This window comes from Protomyctophum parallelum, assembly GCF_964188405.1.
Source record: "Protomyctophum parallelum genome assembly, chromosome: 11".
In the NCBI taxonomy this organism is placed as follows: Eukaryota; Metazoa; Chordata; class Actinopteri; order Myctophiformes; family Myctophidae; genus Protomyctophum; species Protomyctophum parallelum.
In genome coordinates this window covers 39,288,602-39,307,875 of record NC_139707.1, presented here as the reverse complement: position 1 = coordinate 39,307,875, position 19,274 = coordinate 39,288,602, and the positions used below count along the sequence as shown (strand labels likewise).

General features: G+C 43.1%; 1 protein-coding gene across 1 annotated transcript in view; it reads left to right on the top strand.

The window, feature by feature from the left end:
* The window catches only part of kdm6a (lysine (K)-specific demethylase 6A), a 71,718-nt gene extending 54,724 nt beyond the window's left edge, over window positions 1–16,994 (top strand). Inside the window, exons 20-31 of the mRNA XM_083776795.1 lie at window positions 34–163; window positions 573–678; window positions 3,244–3,449; window positions 5,303–5,355; window positions 6,378–6,452; window positions 8,552–8,700; window positions 9,430–9,544; window positions 10,216–10,403; window positions 11,412–11,553; window positions 12,649–12,775; window positions 14,807–14,977; window positions 15,876–16,994. Coding sequence (XP_083632921.1) covers window positions 34–163; window positions 573–678; window positions 3,244–3,449; window positions 5,303–5,355; window positions 6,378–6,452; window positions 8,552–8,700; window positions 9,430–9,544; window positions 10,216–10,403; window positions 11,412–11,553; window positions 12,649–12,775; window positions 14,807–14,977; window positions 15,876–15,902 — 1,489 coding nt within the window. The 3' untranslated portion in view covers window positions 15,903–16,994. The remainder of the gene's footprint in view (window positions 1–33; window positions 164–572; window positions 679–3,243; window positions 3,450–5,302; window positions 5,356–6,377; window positions 6,453–8,551; window positions 8,701–9,429; window positions 9,545–10,215; window positions 10,404–11,411; window positions 11,554–12,648; window positions 12,776–14,806; window positions 14,978–15,875) is intronic.
* Window positions 16,995–19,274: the final 2,280 nt, after the last annotated feature.

Below are 19,274 nucleotides of genomic sequence, written 5' to 3'. Positions count from 1 at the left end.
CGTCATGTGTCTCTCTCATTCACTGGCCTGAAGGAACCTGGGGAAGAACGGGTTGTCGACCAGCAGCGTCCTCCTGGACAAGTGCCCCCCACCGCGCCCTCCTCCCGCGCCCACCCCCACACTGCCAAAGGACAAGCTAAACCCCCCGACCCCCAGCATCTACGTGAGTACAAGCACAGCTGTGAAATCGACCTTATTCTTTCGTTCATGACCCACACTTCATGACCATAGGTGAGAGTAGGAACGAAGATTGGCTCGGTAGACGGAGAGCTTTGCCTTCTGGCTCAACTCTCTATCATCACAACAGTGCGGAGAATGTGGTGCAAATCTTTGAATATATATACTTTCAGAGCGAAAGTTTTTAGCTCAGATCTTTGCTCCTGGGGGGGTTCCTGGAACAACATATTTTGAGATGGGGGGTCGGAGGTCAAATAAATATAATTCTAGGGGTCCTTGACATGAAATAGTTTGAGAGGTCTAAATGGGTTAAAACAACCTATGGTAGGCCATGCCACACACAGTTGAACCCGTCCGGCACTCCCCTGACTTTGCCGTCTCTCTCCTACGTCCAGCTGGAAAACAAGAGGGACGCTTTCTTCCCTCCCCTCCACCAATTCTGCACCAACCCTGCCAACCCTGTGACCGTCATCAGAGGACTGGCCGGAGCCCTCAAACTGGGTAGGACATGCATCTCATGTGCACACACACACACACACACACACACACACACACACACACACACACACTCACAGACTGCATGAGATACTGAAGACGTCATATATGGAAGACCATGTTCATTTTGTCGACTAAGACTAAAGACTGAGTCGACTAAGGTTTTTGATATTTCGTCGACTAAGACTAGACTAACAAAAAACTAAATCACAAGACTAAGACTTTTTCAATTTTGTATTTTTCTTTTAGATTTTGCACCTGTAGACAGTAAAAGACAATAACTTTTTCACTTGTTCAGACTTCAGAGTTACTGTATGTGTTCCTTGGATCTATGTTTTTTTCCATCAGGCCATAAGATCAATGCCATGTACATGAAACATGTCTTGTTTTATTTTTTTGTATCAAATGACTGAATAAGTATGCTCATGGTTTCAAGACATGCCCTCCCTCACATGGCCATGTGTGTGTCTGTGTTCGCTGGATGCATGTGGGTCTCTAATTTGACACGTGTGACAACAGCACCACCTGCAAGTAGAAAAAGTTATTGCACACACAACTGTGGAGCTGCAGCTGTTCTGTAGCCGGCCTTCTGCAGGTAGATACGTGGCTAAGCTGCTGTAGTTCACTTGAAATACTTGTAAACGTGTCCATAGCAACATAGGGCTGCAACTATCCATTATCATGTTAAAATTTATTTTATCCATTCCTCTTTCCATTAATTTAAATGTTATAATGAATCGACAGAAAAAAATCCAATCGATTTTTTAAAAATATATTTGACTAAATTTGTGCTTGTATTGCTATTTTCACATTTTATATAAAAAGTATCATTTTTGTAATTGATAAAAAAATAAAATAAAAAAGCAATACAACGCAATCATAACTGATTGCCCCACTTCTAAATGTAAAAGAGAGTGGGGAACACTGACAGTAGGGTCTGCCAAATGATCAAATGACTAGTCCTGGTACGTTAGCAGCCTTAACCCATGCTGGGCGGGAACCCCTTTTGGTGTTAGCATTATGTTATGCTATAGCTATTGAAAATTAGCAGATCTACAAGCTCATAGGTCTTGTAGGTCTGCTATTTTTGAAAAATCGAAAGAAATTGAACGACTGACACAGAAACATAGCTTTTTCAGAAAACTGTCAGGATGTAGAAGACATTTTTAGAATCTGATCTCAGGTCAGAATGGGTTAAAGATGCATTGATAGTCCACCACTGGGCCAGGATTTAAAATATTGTCTCCTGGCTGTTTTTCATGTTATGAACAATGAACATGGAATATATTTGTACTAAACGTAGGTTACATAGCTGTGTATTTGGTGGTCATCATAAGCCATAGCCACACCATAATAGCTATATTCTTTAATAATAATGAATTGAATAATGAATTGGAGCTTTTCCAGGTGCTCAAAGCGCTTTACAATTGCATTTTTCTGCCTAAAATCGATGATTATTCAAAGTTTTGTTATTTTACAGACCTAATGTGCGCATCATCCAGTTTTAGTTGTCAAATAGACGGTAGGCTACATATTGATTTGTAATATTATTATTTTTTACAGCAATACCATTTATGCATTCTCCTATGACTTGTCTCTGCCCAGACTAAAGGAAAAGCTTCAACAGCCACACACAGACCACATGCACGTACACACACACACACACACACACACACACACACACACACACACACACACTCGCACACGCCGGTGCTCACATGAAGCAGCTCTGCCTCTCATTTAGTGTTTGTCTCCGCAAAGCTTAAAGATTCATCAAGTAATTCATTTTTGGACACACAGCGAGACCACACAGAAGGCACGGGAATGTCGGCACGGCAGCGCTCTACAATGTCTTTGCTCTGTTATGCCAATGAGCAAACTAACTCCACACTGACTACATACCCCCAGACTGCCTACTGTCAGCTCGCAAGGCACATTTTTGAGATGACAGGGGAAGTAAAATGCGTATCTCAGTTCACTCCATGTCCCACTTTGATTTCACCACAATTAATTGCACTTTTATTTTGTTGCACAGGTTAAATATCGAATTTTTGAACAAAATGGTTGCAACTTTGAGCACTGGAAAGTGAAATGGCTGGATGGTTTGCCTTCACAAATGTTCTCTAGCACAAACAAAAATGTATGCTCAGGTCAGGTTGCTGTAGCCTGGAACTCACCTATGCTTTTTATGGCATAGGCAGCTCCCGAGAAACTATGCGCAGCTGCGCGACATGAGACTTAATTACTTAGAGCGACAGAGAGAGAGAGGAGTGGGTGTGTCTACATGTGTGCGTGTGTGTCAATTTAACAAAGGTGTAGACTATCAGAAATCAGCAGAGAGTGAGCAATGTTTGCGCTACTCTATGCCGAATTGAAGTGGACTCAGACTTTTTTTTTCTCCCTGGAAATAAAAACGTCTGTGTTTCCGAGGCTAGGTTGCTGTGCAGACCCAACGTTCTACAAAAGTTAAACATCGCTTTGAATATCATGACTTCTATAAGTTCTATTCCATGCTGTCCCTCTCCTCCCTCTTCATGCCTCTTTTTGCAACCCTTCTCCGCCTGTGTCCAGACCTAGGGCTGTTCTCCACCAAGACGCTGGTGGAGGCCAACCCGGACCATCTGGTGGAGGTGCGGACCCAGCTGGCCCAGCCCACCGACGAGAACTGGGACCCCAGCGGCAGCAGAAAGATGTGGCGCTGCGAGAGCAGCCGCTCCCACACCACCATCGTCAAATACGCCCAGTACCAGGCCTCCTCCTTCCAGGAGTCTCTGCGGGTCAGTGTGGCACACGGAATACGCACAGTAGTCGTGTGTACATTTGACACACGACTAGCACTTATACCACAGACTGTTAAAAAAATATTTTTATTTTATAGTTCTCTGTGTCTGATATGGACGTAAGATGAAGCCTGTCAGTCCTTGAATTGTAAATCGCCATCTTTCTAGATCCGTTTTGGCCCTGCTGGCCATTGGCTGGCCCAGACAACGAGGCGGGACTTCCCCCCTTCTTCGTTGGTTTTTATTTTGACTCGAACGGGGGGTGGCTCCCGATCATAGACTTTAACGGTAGCCACGCCCCTCAGAACATACTCTACTTTATGGTCATTTTTTTAAATAAATGGGACCATAATTTTCCAAAAAGAATATTATGACATGAGAAATGAGACTTTAAACTAGTGACTCGAAGCAGAAAGTATTCATGACCATGTTTATTAAGGTAATACAGTCTAGGTGAAGTTGATGACAGCGCCACAACAGGCCATTATATGAACTTTCAGGAAGTCCCGATTTCCTTAGTGGCTTCACAAAATATCTGCCTGACTGCCCCCCTGACTTATGCACACGACAGACGTGCTTGTGGGAGGGAGAGGCCGAAAGAGTGGGACCATAGTCCAATGGTTTTCAAATGTGTTCATGTCATCGACCCCGAAATGGTACCATAGTCCAATGGTTTTCAAACTTGTCGTGTCATCGGCCCCCGAAATTGACTTTAATCCTAATACGAAAAGATTTTAGAAAGAATATTACATTACACACAATAATCATTTCAACTCAATTAAAAAAAGATGAAACTGCTCCTCTGGAACCCTACATGAACCTAGTGTAATGCTTTGACAAAAGGCGATCAGGTGGTGCAGTGGTAAAGTCCCTGACCATCACCGTGGAGGTTGTGGGTTCGAATCCACTGTGGTGCGTGCGGCACCACAGTGGAAAAAAAAAAACTTCATCAAGATTTAGAAAATTAGTCTAATCTGGTGTTCAGGTGATGATATGCACGTTACATGCACAATAATATTACAAATTCTTTATTTTATTTATAATGTGCTTCGGTGGCAACGAGGGCCAAAACTGGTGTCCACCTGGTGGCACCTAATGGTTCGACTGAAAATAGAGAAAGCCATACACTCTGATCAGGGTGGCTTTTGCGGACAGTTTTTGTTAACAAAAACTAAAATTGTTTATTTATTTGTACCCACACATATTTGTTTTGTGTAAAAATGAAGGGGGAAAAATGTCCAGAGGGACTGAAATACTCTAATCCATTTAAAACGCCTGTGGAATGCACTCCACAACCATTCGAGAGCCCCACAGTCTACCGTTTATTTCTTTTTGAGTGGTGCAACCACTCCAAGGAACAGCAATGTCCGTGTTCACCTATGTGTCCGTGTGACGTTAATGAGCACAAGAATGAGTACCAGTAGGGGCGCTGTTGTGCCAGAAACAGAGAGAGAGAGAGAGTGCTGCACTGTTGCCTGCTAATGGGGGGGGGGGGGGGGGGAAGAGTTGCACCACTCAGTTCACACGGGTGTGATTTTTCTTTTACTCTATGCCTTAATTTGTTTTGAATCTTAGACGTATCCCAAGAAGGGTCTTTGTTGTTCCTGATGTTCTTTGTTTTGCCTTTTCTATTTTTATGCCATTTTCTTTTTTTAAAGCCATGTCAATCACTTTAAAAAATCTAGCGGTTTGCTAGCAATTAATGGTAAACGTGCCCCTTGTTTTGCGGTTTCACTTTCATTACTGGCAGACCACTAGCATAAATGTAAACCTAAATTGTACTGACTGAAGTGTTGCACCTTTTACAAAAAAAAACCCCTTATCAACTATGATCTGTATCTGTTCCTCAGGAGGAGAATGAGAAGAAGAAGGAATTGGAAGCAGAAGCAGCCACCTCAGAGAAGTGAGTTTCTGTCACCTCTTAACTGATTATATGCCCAAAGTAAAATGTATTCCAATGGGAGAAGTGAACGTTTTTATGCTATTATCTGCCGATTTAAATTTCGGAAGGACGATAATATCGGACATCCTTGCTTCTGACCCGTTCTTTAGCTCCGCCTTCACGGTCACTGAATTCGATATTGGAACCATTCTTTACAAGCCACTCATTCTCCAAATATTCTGACACTAAAATTCTGAAACACAAATCAGGAGAAAATGTACTTTGTTTTCGACTGTCACGGCAACAACTTTTCGTGATATCTCTAGCAACAGTAACGCAAGATATGCGTTCATCAGATGGTGACCGGTTATGACACCATGTGTGTACCATTTCGTACCTATTGGTGAAGATTCTGATGGTGGATCTTCCTAAAACAATTGAGCATCCTTGATTATGTCGCCTCATTGCTCGGGAAGCCCTTTCTCAGCTTCCTCTACCACCAAGATACCCATGTACCTGTCTAGATACTTCCTTAATGTTAACGAAGTCCACACCCACACCCAACACCAGAGGAAGTGCAACAAACCATGTACAACCCAGATTCGGCACAAACAAGGGACTAAATTATTTTCGCTCCTATGCCACCAAAATGTGGAATGCCCTACCAACAGTCATTAAGACATGCAAATCCCTTGACTCCTTCAAAACCGCTCTCAAAGGGCACCTACGGAGGGCTGCAATTCGAAACTGGCCTCCGTCAAATCTGAATCCCAACCCTTTTTCCCCTCACTGTATATGTTTCTTTTCCCTTTTTTTTACCTCCTTTATGATGAATTCTCGTTCTGTTCTTTGTCTATTTGTACGTCTCTAAATGTGTTGATGAATTGAATAAGGTGGACCCTCTTGCAAACAAGTGTAATGCTTAATTGGGTCGTCCAATCACAGTTAACAAGTTTGTGCTTGAAATGTACTGTAATTCTGCAAACTGTTAATACATATTTCAATCAATCAAACTCTTAACAAACTTTCCCATAACCCCACAGTGCGGCACGGCGGCGGAAAGGGCCATTGAAGCACATCAAGTTTGGCACCAACATTGACCTCTCTGACGAGAAGAAGTAAGTGAACAATATATATTTTTTTAATTAACATGATGTCCATAGTTTATAGATTTTGGAATGTTGGAAAAACCTTTTCAGTTTTTAGCTTTCACTCAAGTATTTTGAAGTATGTAGTACATACTTGTATGTAGTATGTATGTAGTTGAGTTGAACCAGCTTAGTGGCCTTGTGGTTAGTGTCCGCCCTGAGACTGGGAGGTCGGGGTTCAATCCCCGGCCGGGTCATACCAAAGACTAAAAATGGGACCCAGTGCCTCCCTGCTTGACACTCAGCATCATAAGGGTTGGATTGGGGGTACGTCCCTGCGACATACTAGCGTCATGTCCAGGGGGTGTACTTGTACATCAAGCTGCCTCATGCTACAGAAACGGGACATAGGCTCCTGCCCTATGGGCCCCATGGCTCGGCAAGGCTACTTACTTGAGTTGGATGGTTGCTGTTCTGCAAGTCTGCCCACCTCTAAAGCGGGCTTGACACTACACAACTTTGTTGTCCTTTAGGAAGTCAGGAGATCAGTCAGTTGAGAAGTGTGGAAAAAGTTGCTGAATCCACACCACATTTAGCTAAACGGATGGTGTGACGTTCGCTTTTCAACAACAAACACATGAACATGCAATGTGTGCATACTTAACCCATTTTGGACTGAAGTCGATTAAAAAAAGGCTTCAAAATCCTAACATTTTTCTGAAAGAAATGTCAGTGGTGCTCAACCTTTTTCATGTCAAGGACCCCCAGAATTATCTCTATTGGACCCCCATCTCAAAATATGTTGTACCAGGGACCCCCCAGAAGCCAATATTTTAGTTAAAAATGTTCGCTCTGAAATATATATTCAAAGATTTGCGCCACATTTTTAATATTTTTCAAAAATAGAAGACCTACAAGCTCGTAACGCGCCACTCGTTGGTGCGCTACTATGAGCTTGTAGATCTGCTATTTTTCAATAGCTAAAGCATGGCATAATGCTAACACCAAAAGGGGTTCCCGCCCAAAATGGGTTAAACCATTTGGAAAATGGATACAGATGACCACTGCACAGCAGGGGGCTTACAGGGCATAGGCACAAGGTTATACTTAAAATAAACTACCGGTAGTTAGACTTTTTGGTTTATCATATCTCTTATTTCATGTTAAAACGATAAACACAGCACAGCTTTACCTGGAGCCAAAGAGACACACACACACCATGTCATTTTTCTTCAACTAATGAGCAAAGTATTATCAATAGCGAGAATGATTATGAAGAATTTACACAGAGGCCTGTCATTTCTATGTAAATCCAAGTAGGCTACACATGCTGTAGCGACATATACAGTAGATATACAATCTATATGTGCTGTATTCGGACAAAATAAATGTACTGCACTTATTACTGCAATAATGCTATAATGAAAACATAGAAAAGCAAACAAAGTTGGTGACTTTATATATTGTCAATTACTTGCATGAGAGGAGGAGAGGTGAAGTTAGTTGCTTTAGCAGACAGTTTGAGTGTCCAATGGAGTTGAGAGGTTTCGTACAGAGCGCTTCTTACTACTTTTCATTGGTTCAATATTTATAAGTGGTGCACTTGGTTTTTCACAACCAAGTGTCACTGTTGCGCAGCCTAACACACACACACACACACACACACACACACACACACACACACAGAGTTGCGCCACTTACACACACACACAAACACACACAGAGTTGCGCCACTTACTTCACACGGAGTGATTTCTTTCCCCCCGCCAACACAGACATAAAGGGTGTTCAATAGCACTGATTTAAATCAAAACCTCAAAAATTTAGTTAGGTGGTTTCCTCCTGACGGCAACGATTTGTGAAAGACTGTTGAAACCGACTTGAGCTTGCTGGGTCACAACATCTTGCGACACGACAGGGTATACACCGCCTATTCAAACTAGAATAGAATACAACAGATATTCGGCTAAGAACGCTTTCCAAAAACACATCGCCGCTGACGTCGGTTTGGTGTGTTGCGGCCTTTTGAAGTGTACTCGCCAATGACTAATACGTTGAAATTAAACTTTTAGTTGCCACAGGCACAGCTGTGTAACGCTGACCTCCAACATTTTGCCCCCCTTTTGCAGGTGGAAGCAGCAACTCCAGGAGCTGAGCAAGCTGCCGGCCTTTTCTAGGGTGGTCTCTGCTGGCAACCTGCTCAGCCACGTGGGTCACACCATCCTGGGAATGAACACGGTCCAGCTCTATATGAAAGTCCCTGGGAGCAGGACTCCAGGTAGACACTCACTCACTCTAAGAAAGTCTCTTACTGTCTGTCATAACGCACGCACTGTGGCAACCCAGGGGAGAATAGGCAAGATTCACAATAAAACAAGAGGCTCAGAGTCGGATTCAACATGTAACTTAAATTGTCTTTCATGAAATTGTTGGGGAAAACGGGGCAAAACGTCAACATAGGGTTCCTCCTGTCAGGGGCTTGGGCTTCTATTCAGTCCTGTGGGCAGAGCAGAGAGAGAGCTAGTGACTACTTTGTTCAGGTGGGGGAGAGTGCTGTATGCTCTCCCTTATGGAGTTCAGTCGGCCTAGGAGGGAGGGAGAGAGAACGAGACCAGGTGAGCCACAATACACGCACAGCGCATCCAAGTGGGTCCAATGGTTTGAGTTAAGTCTTGTACTCAGATCTCCCTCATACCAGCCTCCTCATGAACAGAGTGATTCCTGCTTCCTCACTCCTCCATTAGTCCAAACTGACTCACCAGACAGCTTGGGCATCGGCTTTTTAAAAGCTTCTGGTGATTGCCTTACTGGCTGCAGGTGCGTCCATGTCCAGGCTCCCATTGGCTGCAATACCTGTACAGGGTGATATACTCCCTCTATCACCTCCCCCAGCCTCCTGTGGGGAATAGGCCCGGCTGTTTCCCCTGGTTTGCCACAGCACGCACGCACACAGTATTTACTCTATTCGAACTTTTTTTTAATACGAATTATGCATGTTTCTATGCAGGACACCAAGAGAACAACAACTTCTGTTCGGTCAACATCAATATTGGTCCTGGGGACTGTGAGTGGTTTGCCGTGCCTGAACCATACTGGGGTCTGATCAATGACTTCTGTGAAAAGTAAGTAATGTAAAGGGAGCAGTGATACAGCAAGTATACAGTACAAGCAACACCGGTACTTTAATCATTATTAATCAGAATGTCTTAATACTTTTATTTATTCTCCATTGTACGACTCGGTGTCCAAAAAATAGCCGATCTACAAGCTCGCAACGTGTCACATCGAGCTTGTAGATGGGTTCTATTTTCATTTTCATTTCAAGACAAAGTGTAAATCAGGCTTAAAAGGATAGTTCAGAAGTTGTATGAAATACTTGCCATTAATATAGTGGTTGCAACTTTATTAATTGATTGCCAGAGTCCTGTGGTGGGAGTTCTGCTCGGGTTTTGGTGAAGTAGTTCCGGTCATTTTGTGGGGAGTACTGGGGGCCGCGCAGTAAAAGTAAATTAATCCACAAAACTAATTTCTATTCTAAAATATTAGTGCAACTTTCGTTCTTTTTCAAAGTTGAACGAAAGTCACGCTAATATTTTAGAAATAGGTCAACAATACAAATTACGTTCGTTTTGTGGATTAAGTAACTTTTACATGCGTGGTCCCAGTGCCCCCCACAAAATGACCGGAACTACTTAATATTCACTAATACCAGAGCAGAGCAGGGACTCAATTAATACAACTTAAGTTAAAAAAATCTGAACTATCACTTTAACACACAACCTCACATGTGTAGGAACAACATCAATTTCCTGATGGGTTCGTGGTGGCCCAACCTGGAGGACTTGTACGAGGCCAACGTGCCGGTGTACCGCTTCATCCAGCGTCCGGGGGACCTGGTGTGGCTTAACACGGGCACGGTCCACTGGGTCCAGGCCATCGGCTGGTGTAACAACGTGGCATGGAACGTTGGACCCCTCACAGGTGAGAATGGTTGATTGCTGATTGCAGATTCCAAACTGGTGTGACTGAGTGATCGTGTGATGAGCTGTGAACTGATGCAGATGGTACCGTGACCATACAAACAGAGATACAAATACAGACATACAATTATAAACCTGGGTTACATGTGGCCTTCTGATCCTTTATATTTAAGCAATAAGCCACGAGAGGTCTGTAAAATACCCGGTAAGCTGGGGCCTCGAGTGGCTTATTGCTTTTCTAAAACGGTTACAAACATATAGCAATATTAACCTAATAAAACTATTAAATTCACAAAAGTAGCTACGCTTTGCTCCACTAGAGCGAGCCACATCACTTCCTTGTTTTGCTGCAAGTAGCCTATGTGACGGGAGAATAGCGCTTGATATCTTACGGGGCTGCCTGGAGCCACACATTCACAGTCATACAGTATGAGCCGGGCAGTGCTTAGATGCCCGCACGGCATGTGTTTGTAAAGCAATCAAGCGCTCCCCTTCCCCAGTTCAGCTACAAGGCTGCAGGATGATACAAAGTGATTGAAGGAGTGTGTTATCGGGGGTTCCAGCCCAAAATGGGCTAACCCCGGTTGAGAGTTTGTATGGTCTACGTTTTGTGTCCCTCTCTGACGCTGCTGCGTCTTGTATTTTTCAGTGATGTGTCTCTGTTTGTGTTGTGTTTTTGTTTTTTTTACTGTGTTCTTGCAGTTTCTTTTCTGTGTTTTTTGCTAGTGTATTTAGTTTTCTGTACACGCGTTGTTAACCGTGCGTTGTATAATGTGCTATATAAATAAAGTGGATTGGATTGAATATCTCCAGCACTCCAGGGCTTAGATTGCAGGACTGCTGATCCAATGGAGCAACTAATATTAGAAAGCTCCTGGTCTATTAGGCAGCTCCCAGGGGTGAATAGACAACAACAAAAGCCCACTTAGATGAATGGGTTTTTATAAATAAATGTGTACAGTCGGACGGAGATGAAAATGAAAAGCCTTTTCTTCCTCTGCCCCCCCAGCCCACCAGTACAAGTTGGCAGTGGAGCGCTATGAGTGGAACAAACTCCAGAGTGTCAAATCCATCGTTCCCATGATCCATCTCTCCTGGAACATGGCCAGGAACATCAAAGTGTCTGACCACAAGCTGTTCGAGATGATCAAGTGAGCGCGCACACACACACACCTTATTACTGAGACTTCCTATAATTAGCCCTTCGCTAAACCCCACCCCAAAAAAGAGATTGTCCAATGCCAAATCCAAATAGTTTAGCAACCGTTGCTATGCGGGACAAGCTTTCGTCACCTCATAGCTGTCAATGTTGCATGGCTGTGTTGTTGAACACATACACAGCTTAACGTCTGGGAAATTACACGCCTGATGTGATATATATATTATTACAATATTACTAATCACCGTAATCTTACCGTGCAACATGAAAACTCCCGTTAAGAGAGTTGATTGTTGGACACTGTTTCTCCCTCTGTAATTTCCTCGTATTTCTAGTTTATTGAAATAATGTCATGCACATTTGTCCAGTGCATGGCCTACTGCAGGCCTGGTTGACTAGATTTAGAAGACATTTTGAAGATTTTGCTACTGAAGCGATCGATTATTTGGAGAAATCCCCGTCATTTAACATGCATCTCAATGGGGGAGAAGGACATGCTTGCTGCTAACGTGGCTATAGAGCGTCACAGTCCCGCCCCCTCGAGAGACCCGGAAAAGAAATCCCATTTTCCTCATAGACTTTTCAGAAAGTATTTATTTAAAGACGTTTACGCCGCGGACAAAGCCAACTCTTGTCGTGACAAATCATGACGACAAACACCATTTTTCGGGCCAAACAAAGAATTAGAAAGTAGAAAAGAAACACTTTTTTGTTGTTTTTCTTCTTTGTAATTATTTGTTTGGTCCAAAATATTGTGTGTGTTGTCATGATTTGTCACGACAAGAGTTGGCTTCGTACGACGCTTAAAAGGTCTTTATAATAAAAAATATAATAAAAAATATATAATAAAAAAACCTCATAACATCCAATCAACCTCAAATTGGAATCTAATGTGCAGCTCCAAAAGTGTCTTCTCCTCTGTCCAAAGGGGTTGCCACAAGTGTAGTGTGGCAATCTAGTCTTAGATTGTTTTTACAATTTTGTTTTACAATCAATGTGGTATTCAGTCGATGCACAAACAATGTGCATTGGATAGGAATCCTTGGCTGATTCTTCCTCCGTTTATGTCTGTGTGTGTGTGTGTCAGATATTGTTTGCTGCGAACTCTCAAGCAGTGTCAGATGTTACGGGAGCTGCTACTGGCCGGTGGGAAGGACCTGGTGTGGCACGGGAGAAGCAGGGACGAGCCAGCACATTATTGCAGCATCTGTGAGGTACAGTAGTAAGGCAGTAAAGGCACCCCCCTCTTCCACACACACACACACACACACAGCCTAGATGTGGTGCATGTGAATCGATCCATCAACCCTCACCGCGTACAATATACACAGTAAAATACTCATTGTTGTTTTAACACATTTAGGGCCGATTCATACTCCTATTTTACCGCTGTTTCGGCGCTGTAGTGCCGAAATGATTTCGGCTCGTCAGAAATTTTCAGTAGCACCAAAGAGCCGACTTTAGGACGGTACCCGCCCCCCCCCCCGAACCTCAAATGACGTCACATTGTAGGCTCTACAGCGCCGAACCGACTTATTCGGCTCTAAAATAGGAGTATGAATCGGCCCTTAGGCCTGAAAAAAAACTTTCTGAAAAATGTTAATGTTTCTAGGCCTATATCACTCAATATTTCATGTCAAGGACCCAAAAAATTATCTGTAATTGGCAGACCCCCATCTGAAAATATGTTGTTCCAGGGACCTCCTCAGAAGCAAAGATATGAGTTAAAAACGTTTGTTCTGAAAAAATATATTCCAAATTTGAGGCATATTTTCACGATTTTTCAAAAATAGCAGACCTACAAGCTCGTAGCGGCGCTATGAGCTTGTAGATCTGCTATTTTTCAATAGCTAAAGCATAGCATGATGCTAACACCAAAAGGGGTTCCCTCCCAAAATGGGTTAACTGACAGTGAGAGAACTCTCGGCTCTGCCTCGTTCCTGCGCATCACTGGCGTGCCAATTATCACAACGACTCACACCCTCTCGCGTAATATTGGACTCATTCGGTCATTCACACCTACTGTACGTTCTATTGATATAATATCAACTACGATAGTTAAGAAACCATCAACACATGTGTGACCACCTCCACCCTGCCCATCTCAGAGAACGAGAGAAGTAACGCAACACTACCCCAGTCCAATTAATCTCTCTGTGCTTTTACTTAGTTGTGGGATGAATGAATTCCATATGATGACAGTGCATCAGTCAGTATGCCAAACCGGGTTGGGTCTTGGCCACTGAATGCTCTGTAATGTGTCGATGCACAGGACTATTGTTATAGTGTGTTTATTATAAAGAGAATAAGATTTATATTGCGAGTTAATAATGAATAGACTTGCATGTTATTGTATTGTACCTATTTCAGGAGGGCTGTCTTACTGAGACAAGAAGGAAGTGAGACCAGTGTCTGCATGTGACATCATAGACACGGCTAAAATAAAAAATATCGATAACCACATAATAATATATCGATAATCGATAATACACAAAGACCCCAGAAAAGTGTTCTAAATCTTCTAAACGTCACTTTTAGTGCCGGAAGTGCATCAAAATAGGAGCTCTGGGGTGCCGGAGTTGTCTGATCGCTTTTGCTCTGAAAGCCATGAACCGGAAACACTTTCCTAAAAAAGTTGACTTTACAGAGTTGACCTAACATCCCGATCATTTTAATTTATACGATATATGATCCAAAAAGCGTTCATATTTTGCGGGAGAGACGGATGAGGAGCAGAAATGAAGCGCCAGCATATCGATCCATTCATCACCACGGAGAGAGCCCTGGATTAGGAGATACGAGTCATTCTTTCCGCCACGCTAACATGCGAGTCAATGATAAGCTAATAATTGCACAGAGCGTTAGCGTACGGCAAGCGAAAAGCGAAATGGAAAAATAGGAAAAATTCTGAATATTCTTATCTCGCCCCGTATCATTGAGGATGCGCTATGACGTACAGACACGTTCAAGGCTACAATCGTTTCGAATCCTTATGACGGCCTGAGGCGTCGTATGTAAAAATTAAAAAATGCAAAAAGGGTGAAGTGTCCTTTTAATTGAATGTTGCAACCTTTGTGAATTCCCTGTATGCATGTTTTGTAGGATAGCTAGCCAACAAAAAAATCTTTAGTATTATTATTATTATGTGGTTGTTTTAAATGCTAGTGCTAGTGGTCTCTGACAGAATGGATTTTTGTATGCGTCTGATTTGTTGAAACAATTCCAAACTCTTCTTGTCCCCACAGGTGGAGGTGTTTGACCTGCTGTTTGTGACCAGTGAGAGCAACCGCAGGAAAACCTACGTGGTGCACTGCCAGGACTGTGCCCGTAGGGGGAGCACTAACCTGGACAACTTTGTGGTGCTGGAGCAGTACAGGGTAGAGGACCTCATGCAGGTCTACGACCAGTTCACACTTGTAAGTACTAGAAAGAAGGGGCGCCTGGATGTTGTATACGGCAGTGGTCCCCAAAGTGGGGGGTCCCCCAGGGGTCCTTGAGGCAGTTCCAGGGGGTCCCCAGCTAAATTATAGTTAAATTAAAATTGACTTTACAATATAAATTGGGAGTCCTAGAGATAGAAATAACCTTAAATGGGGGTCCGTAGACTAATGCGTGTCAAACTGGGGGTCCTTGAAATAAAACGGGATGAGAATCATTTCTACAGCGGTAAAAAAATCTTCTCTTGTGGGGTGTCCCTGGCATATCTTTTCAAACGGGGGTCCGCACAATGTGGTGGTCACACAATGTCTAGCACGTAATCCCGGTAACAGTAAGAAGTTAGAAGAGATGTAGTGATTATGATTGATTATGCACAGCTGCTACTGCTGTGGCAGAACGTGTGCTGTGCTATACGGCACATGGCATCGCATGGCTGGCTACCAGGCGCTCCCCAGCAAAATTAGTTAATATAGAGTCACAGATATTTTATCCACTTTAACCATACTTTGGCTATTCAAAAATAGCAGATATACAAGCTCATAGTGTATCACAAATGTTTTAGATGGGGTCTGCGACCAAATCAATTCTGGGGGTCCTATCTATCTATATGATATTATAATCAACTATATTGGTTAGTATGATTAACCACCTAAGCCCTATTTAATTACATACTTAGCAACCGTTATGCACAAAAATAGAAGGTATGTGTGTGTGACATCATCATTTCCCACCCGAATTGCCACTCACTTTATGCATGTGCATACCCTCTATATGACATGTGACCTACAAGCTCACACGTCAAATCTCATTGCCTTTATAGTCCAAAATGGAAGAACAGATCGAGCGTCATTGTGTTCCTTCTTCTTTTTTCTGCAGGCAAGCCCTCTACCTTCCTCCTCCTGATAACGAACAATTGTTCTGAGGACAATTTTTAAAAGAGTTCTTGGCGGACTTCTCCGAGAGAGACCCTACTTTCTTTTCTGATATTCAGGAAGTAAAGCCCGGCAGTCCTTCAAACTGCGCTTTTGTAGCTATCCCGTAAGGCAGCTGTGTGAAAGCTGTTGTGTCTATGCAACCTGCCCAGAGTGGTGTGGCTCCCCCCGGTGGACTGGAGGGGGAGGTGGCATCAGCCTCTCCCACATCAACCATGACTGTTCTACTGCTGGCCCAGCTGGACTTCTCTAGAAAACACCACCCCCCCCCCACCCCAATATACACAAAGTAACGAAAGGAAAAAAGGTTTTGTATATATTATGTTACAACTGGCATCAACATCACACAAAAGACTACTGACTTGAGGTTTTCTTTCCTTTTCTTCGTATTATGTTTGTGTGTTGACACGAGTTCTCATACTTTCGTTACCTTAAAACACCCACTCCCTCTCCCCCCCCCCACCCCAGAGATGAGTAAACTAGCATAGCTGGTCTTTTGTATGTTGGATAGATAGACATCTCCTGGGTCAGGAAAAAAGAAGAAAAAAGTGTTTTGTAATGTGAAGAGTCGAGTGACATGTTTGATTGAAACATTTCCCCTCGTTTTTATTTTATTTTTTATTTGGTCTTATGTTTTGATCTCGTTTGTCGGAAACCACGCTGAGCTTTTATTATTATTTTTTTTAGGTTTGCTTGTTTCTTGGGTATAAAAGATTAAATCATTTTGAGAGAAACAACAGCCAAGTCACAGAGAAAATGGGTTGCACATAGACAAAGGAGTAGACTTTAATTTTTTTTTCTTTTCTAATTTTGATGTAAATGGACACTATTTATAAATGCATATTTATTGCTTGAAAATATTTGTTGATGGAATGCTGTAATTTTTTCCCAGAGTACCTGCCATTAAATTAGAAGGAGCCATGAAATTTTAAGCACGGCCCTTCGTACGTTTTCTATATAAATGATACTGTTTAGTAAGCATTGTACAGAGACCCTCCTTGAAATGGGTTTATTGTTTGAAGGATGTTTTATGCGTCAATAAATAAAACTGTCTTTATTTACACCTTCAGCTCTCTTGTGCTCATTCTGCAGTTGAAATCCATTTTGTTGGATTTGCTGCTTCTCCGCCTGGAAAGGAGCCAGCTTAGGCATCTGGTTAGGATGCCTCTCAGGTGTCTCCCTAGGGAGGTCCTCGAGGCACGTCCCACTGGGAGGAGACCCCCGGGGGCAGACCAAGGCGCAGTTTGAGGAAACTCATCGACTCACTGGCCTTGGAACGTCTCGGGATCCCCCAGGAGGAAGTCACTAATGTTGCTTGGAGAGGGAAGTCTGGAGCACTCTGGTGGAGCTGTTGCCCCCGCGACCTGACTACGGATAAGCGGTTGAAGATGGATGGATGGATGGATTTGAATGACTCACCAAGTCGCTGGTTGCCGGAGGACAAACTGAAAGTCCAGGTGGATACAGTTATTCATTTGTCATTCATCCTGGCTTGGTTAGGGACGCACAGAGGCGAGGGCCTGAGGGTGCCCAGCACCAGCACGCACCTGTGACTATGGCTTAATAATACGCACGAGGCTCACCTCGATAATAGCGACGCGATCTCATGTGGTTGTTCATGTTTGCGAGTGGAGTTTGTGAACTTGTGGTCAAGACCTCTTGACCACAAGTTCACAAACCCCCACTCGCAAACAGAAGACTGCTGCCAATGCTGGCTATGTCCTCTATATGGGACGTTATCCCATATAGAGGACATAGCCAGCACTCGCAGCTTTTATTCCATCCGTTCGCCTTTTTTAAATCGTAATCTCCCATCAGCGGGTCCAAGCGACGCGATCTCATGTGGTTGTTCATGTTTGCAAGTGGGGTTTGTGAACTTGTGGTGAAGACTCTTGACCTCAAGATGATGCCTCTCATAGGGATTGCATTGGCAGCTGCAGTACACCGTTGAAACGGACCAGAAGTGGGGCCGCTGTCTCATTTGGTGGGGGCGTGGCATTTGTAGTCCCCGTGTGTCTCTATAGCCAAATTCCAATACCCAATATCTCGGCCACTCGCTCACTCACACTCGCTCACTCCAGCATGGCAAATGACGGTGAAATTGGTGACCTGCCAAATATGTGACCATCTTGTTCACACAACTATTACATGGAAGTCTTTAAATACATGGCCTAAATACAGTTAGGTTGAACTCTGCTAATGAACAAACTGCAACAATTGACATTAGGACACATTTACATTATGTGATTGTCTACACGGTTGTCACATATTTCAGCAGGTCACCAATTCCACCATAACACCACCTTGCTGGAGTGACTGAGTGCGAGTGAGCGAGTAGCAGAGATTCTGGGTATTGGAATTTGGCTTATAAAAGACGGTTGCACTTGAACTTGCACAGTGTTGTGGTTTTCCTGTCCATCTGTCTCCTAGTCCGTGAGTATTCAACATCCAACATGGATTATATGTTGTGGCAACATTATTTGGCTGCTTTCTGTTCACTTTGGAAACACATCATTACAGACAGACTTTGGATTTCCTTGTTGCACGATGTTTGTTGTATGTTGTTTATTTAACTGTCTCATTCTGTCGTGTTCTGTTATCCTTCATTTAAAGATTTGTCTTGTTGGTTTTGATTTAGTGTTATTTTCAATGATTTATTGATGATGAATAGGGTTGTTAATCTTTTGGTATTTGATTTGATTCCAATTCTGGATTCAAAATGAATCCCAGTCAATTTGATCCCTTTTCATTCGCAACTTGCCAATACATTGTGTGCATCATTTGATGTTCATTTAATAAGCCTGCTTTATGTCAATGGAGTTTCCCAAAGTGACTTCAGGTCGTCCGTAGATTTCGCAGATGCGTAAGATCTCCTAAGGTATTTAGCAGCAAGCCGGTTTCCTGAAAGCCTTCTGAGCATACGCAGTATCTTCATTAGTAGTAGCCCTAGAATGTCTCCTGGTTGTGTTCCACATACAGGAGCCATAGATCCCTTCCATCCGCTTCTGGTTGTGATGTAAACAAAACGGTAGTAACGTAGCCCTGATATGTTCCCTCAGTCCCTATGCTCATACAAAAGCCAATTACCGACGAAGGGTAGATGGGATCAATGTGTACTTTTTCCTCGTAAAAGTAGACTGATTTATAATGAATAAATAGCTGGAGTTAACTGGTTTGGCAGATAATTTAGTTTCAGGATCCAATGGAGTGAGGAGGAGCATTGATTTATGAAAACGATAATTAAAAACAAAAAAAACTACGAAATTGAGTTGGGTGGTTTCTTCCGGCCAGCAACAATGTATAGGCCTACCTTGTTGACCAGGGTCACCTTTTGTCCCTCTAC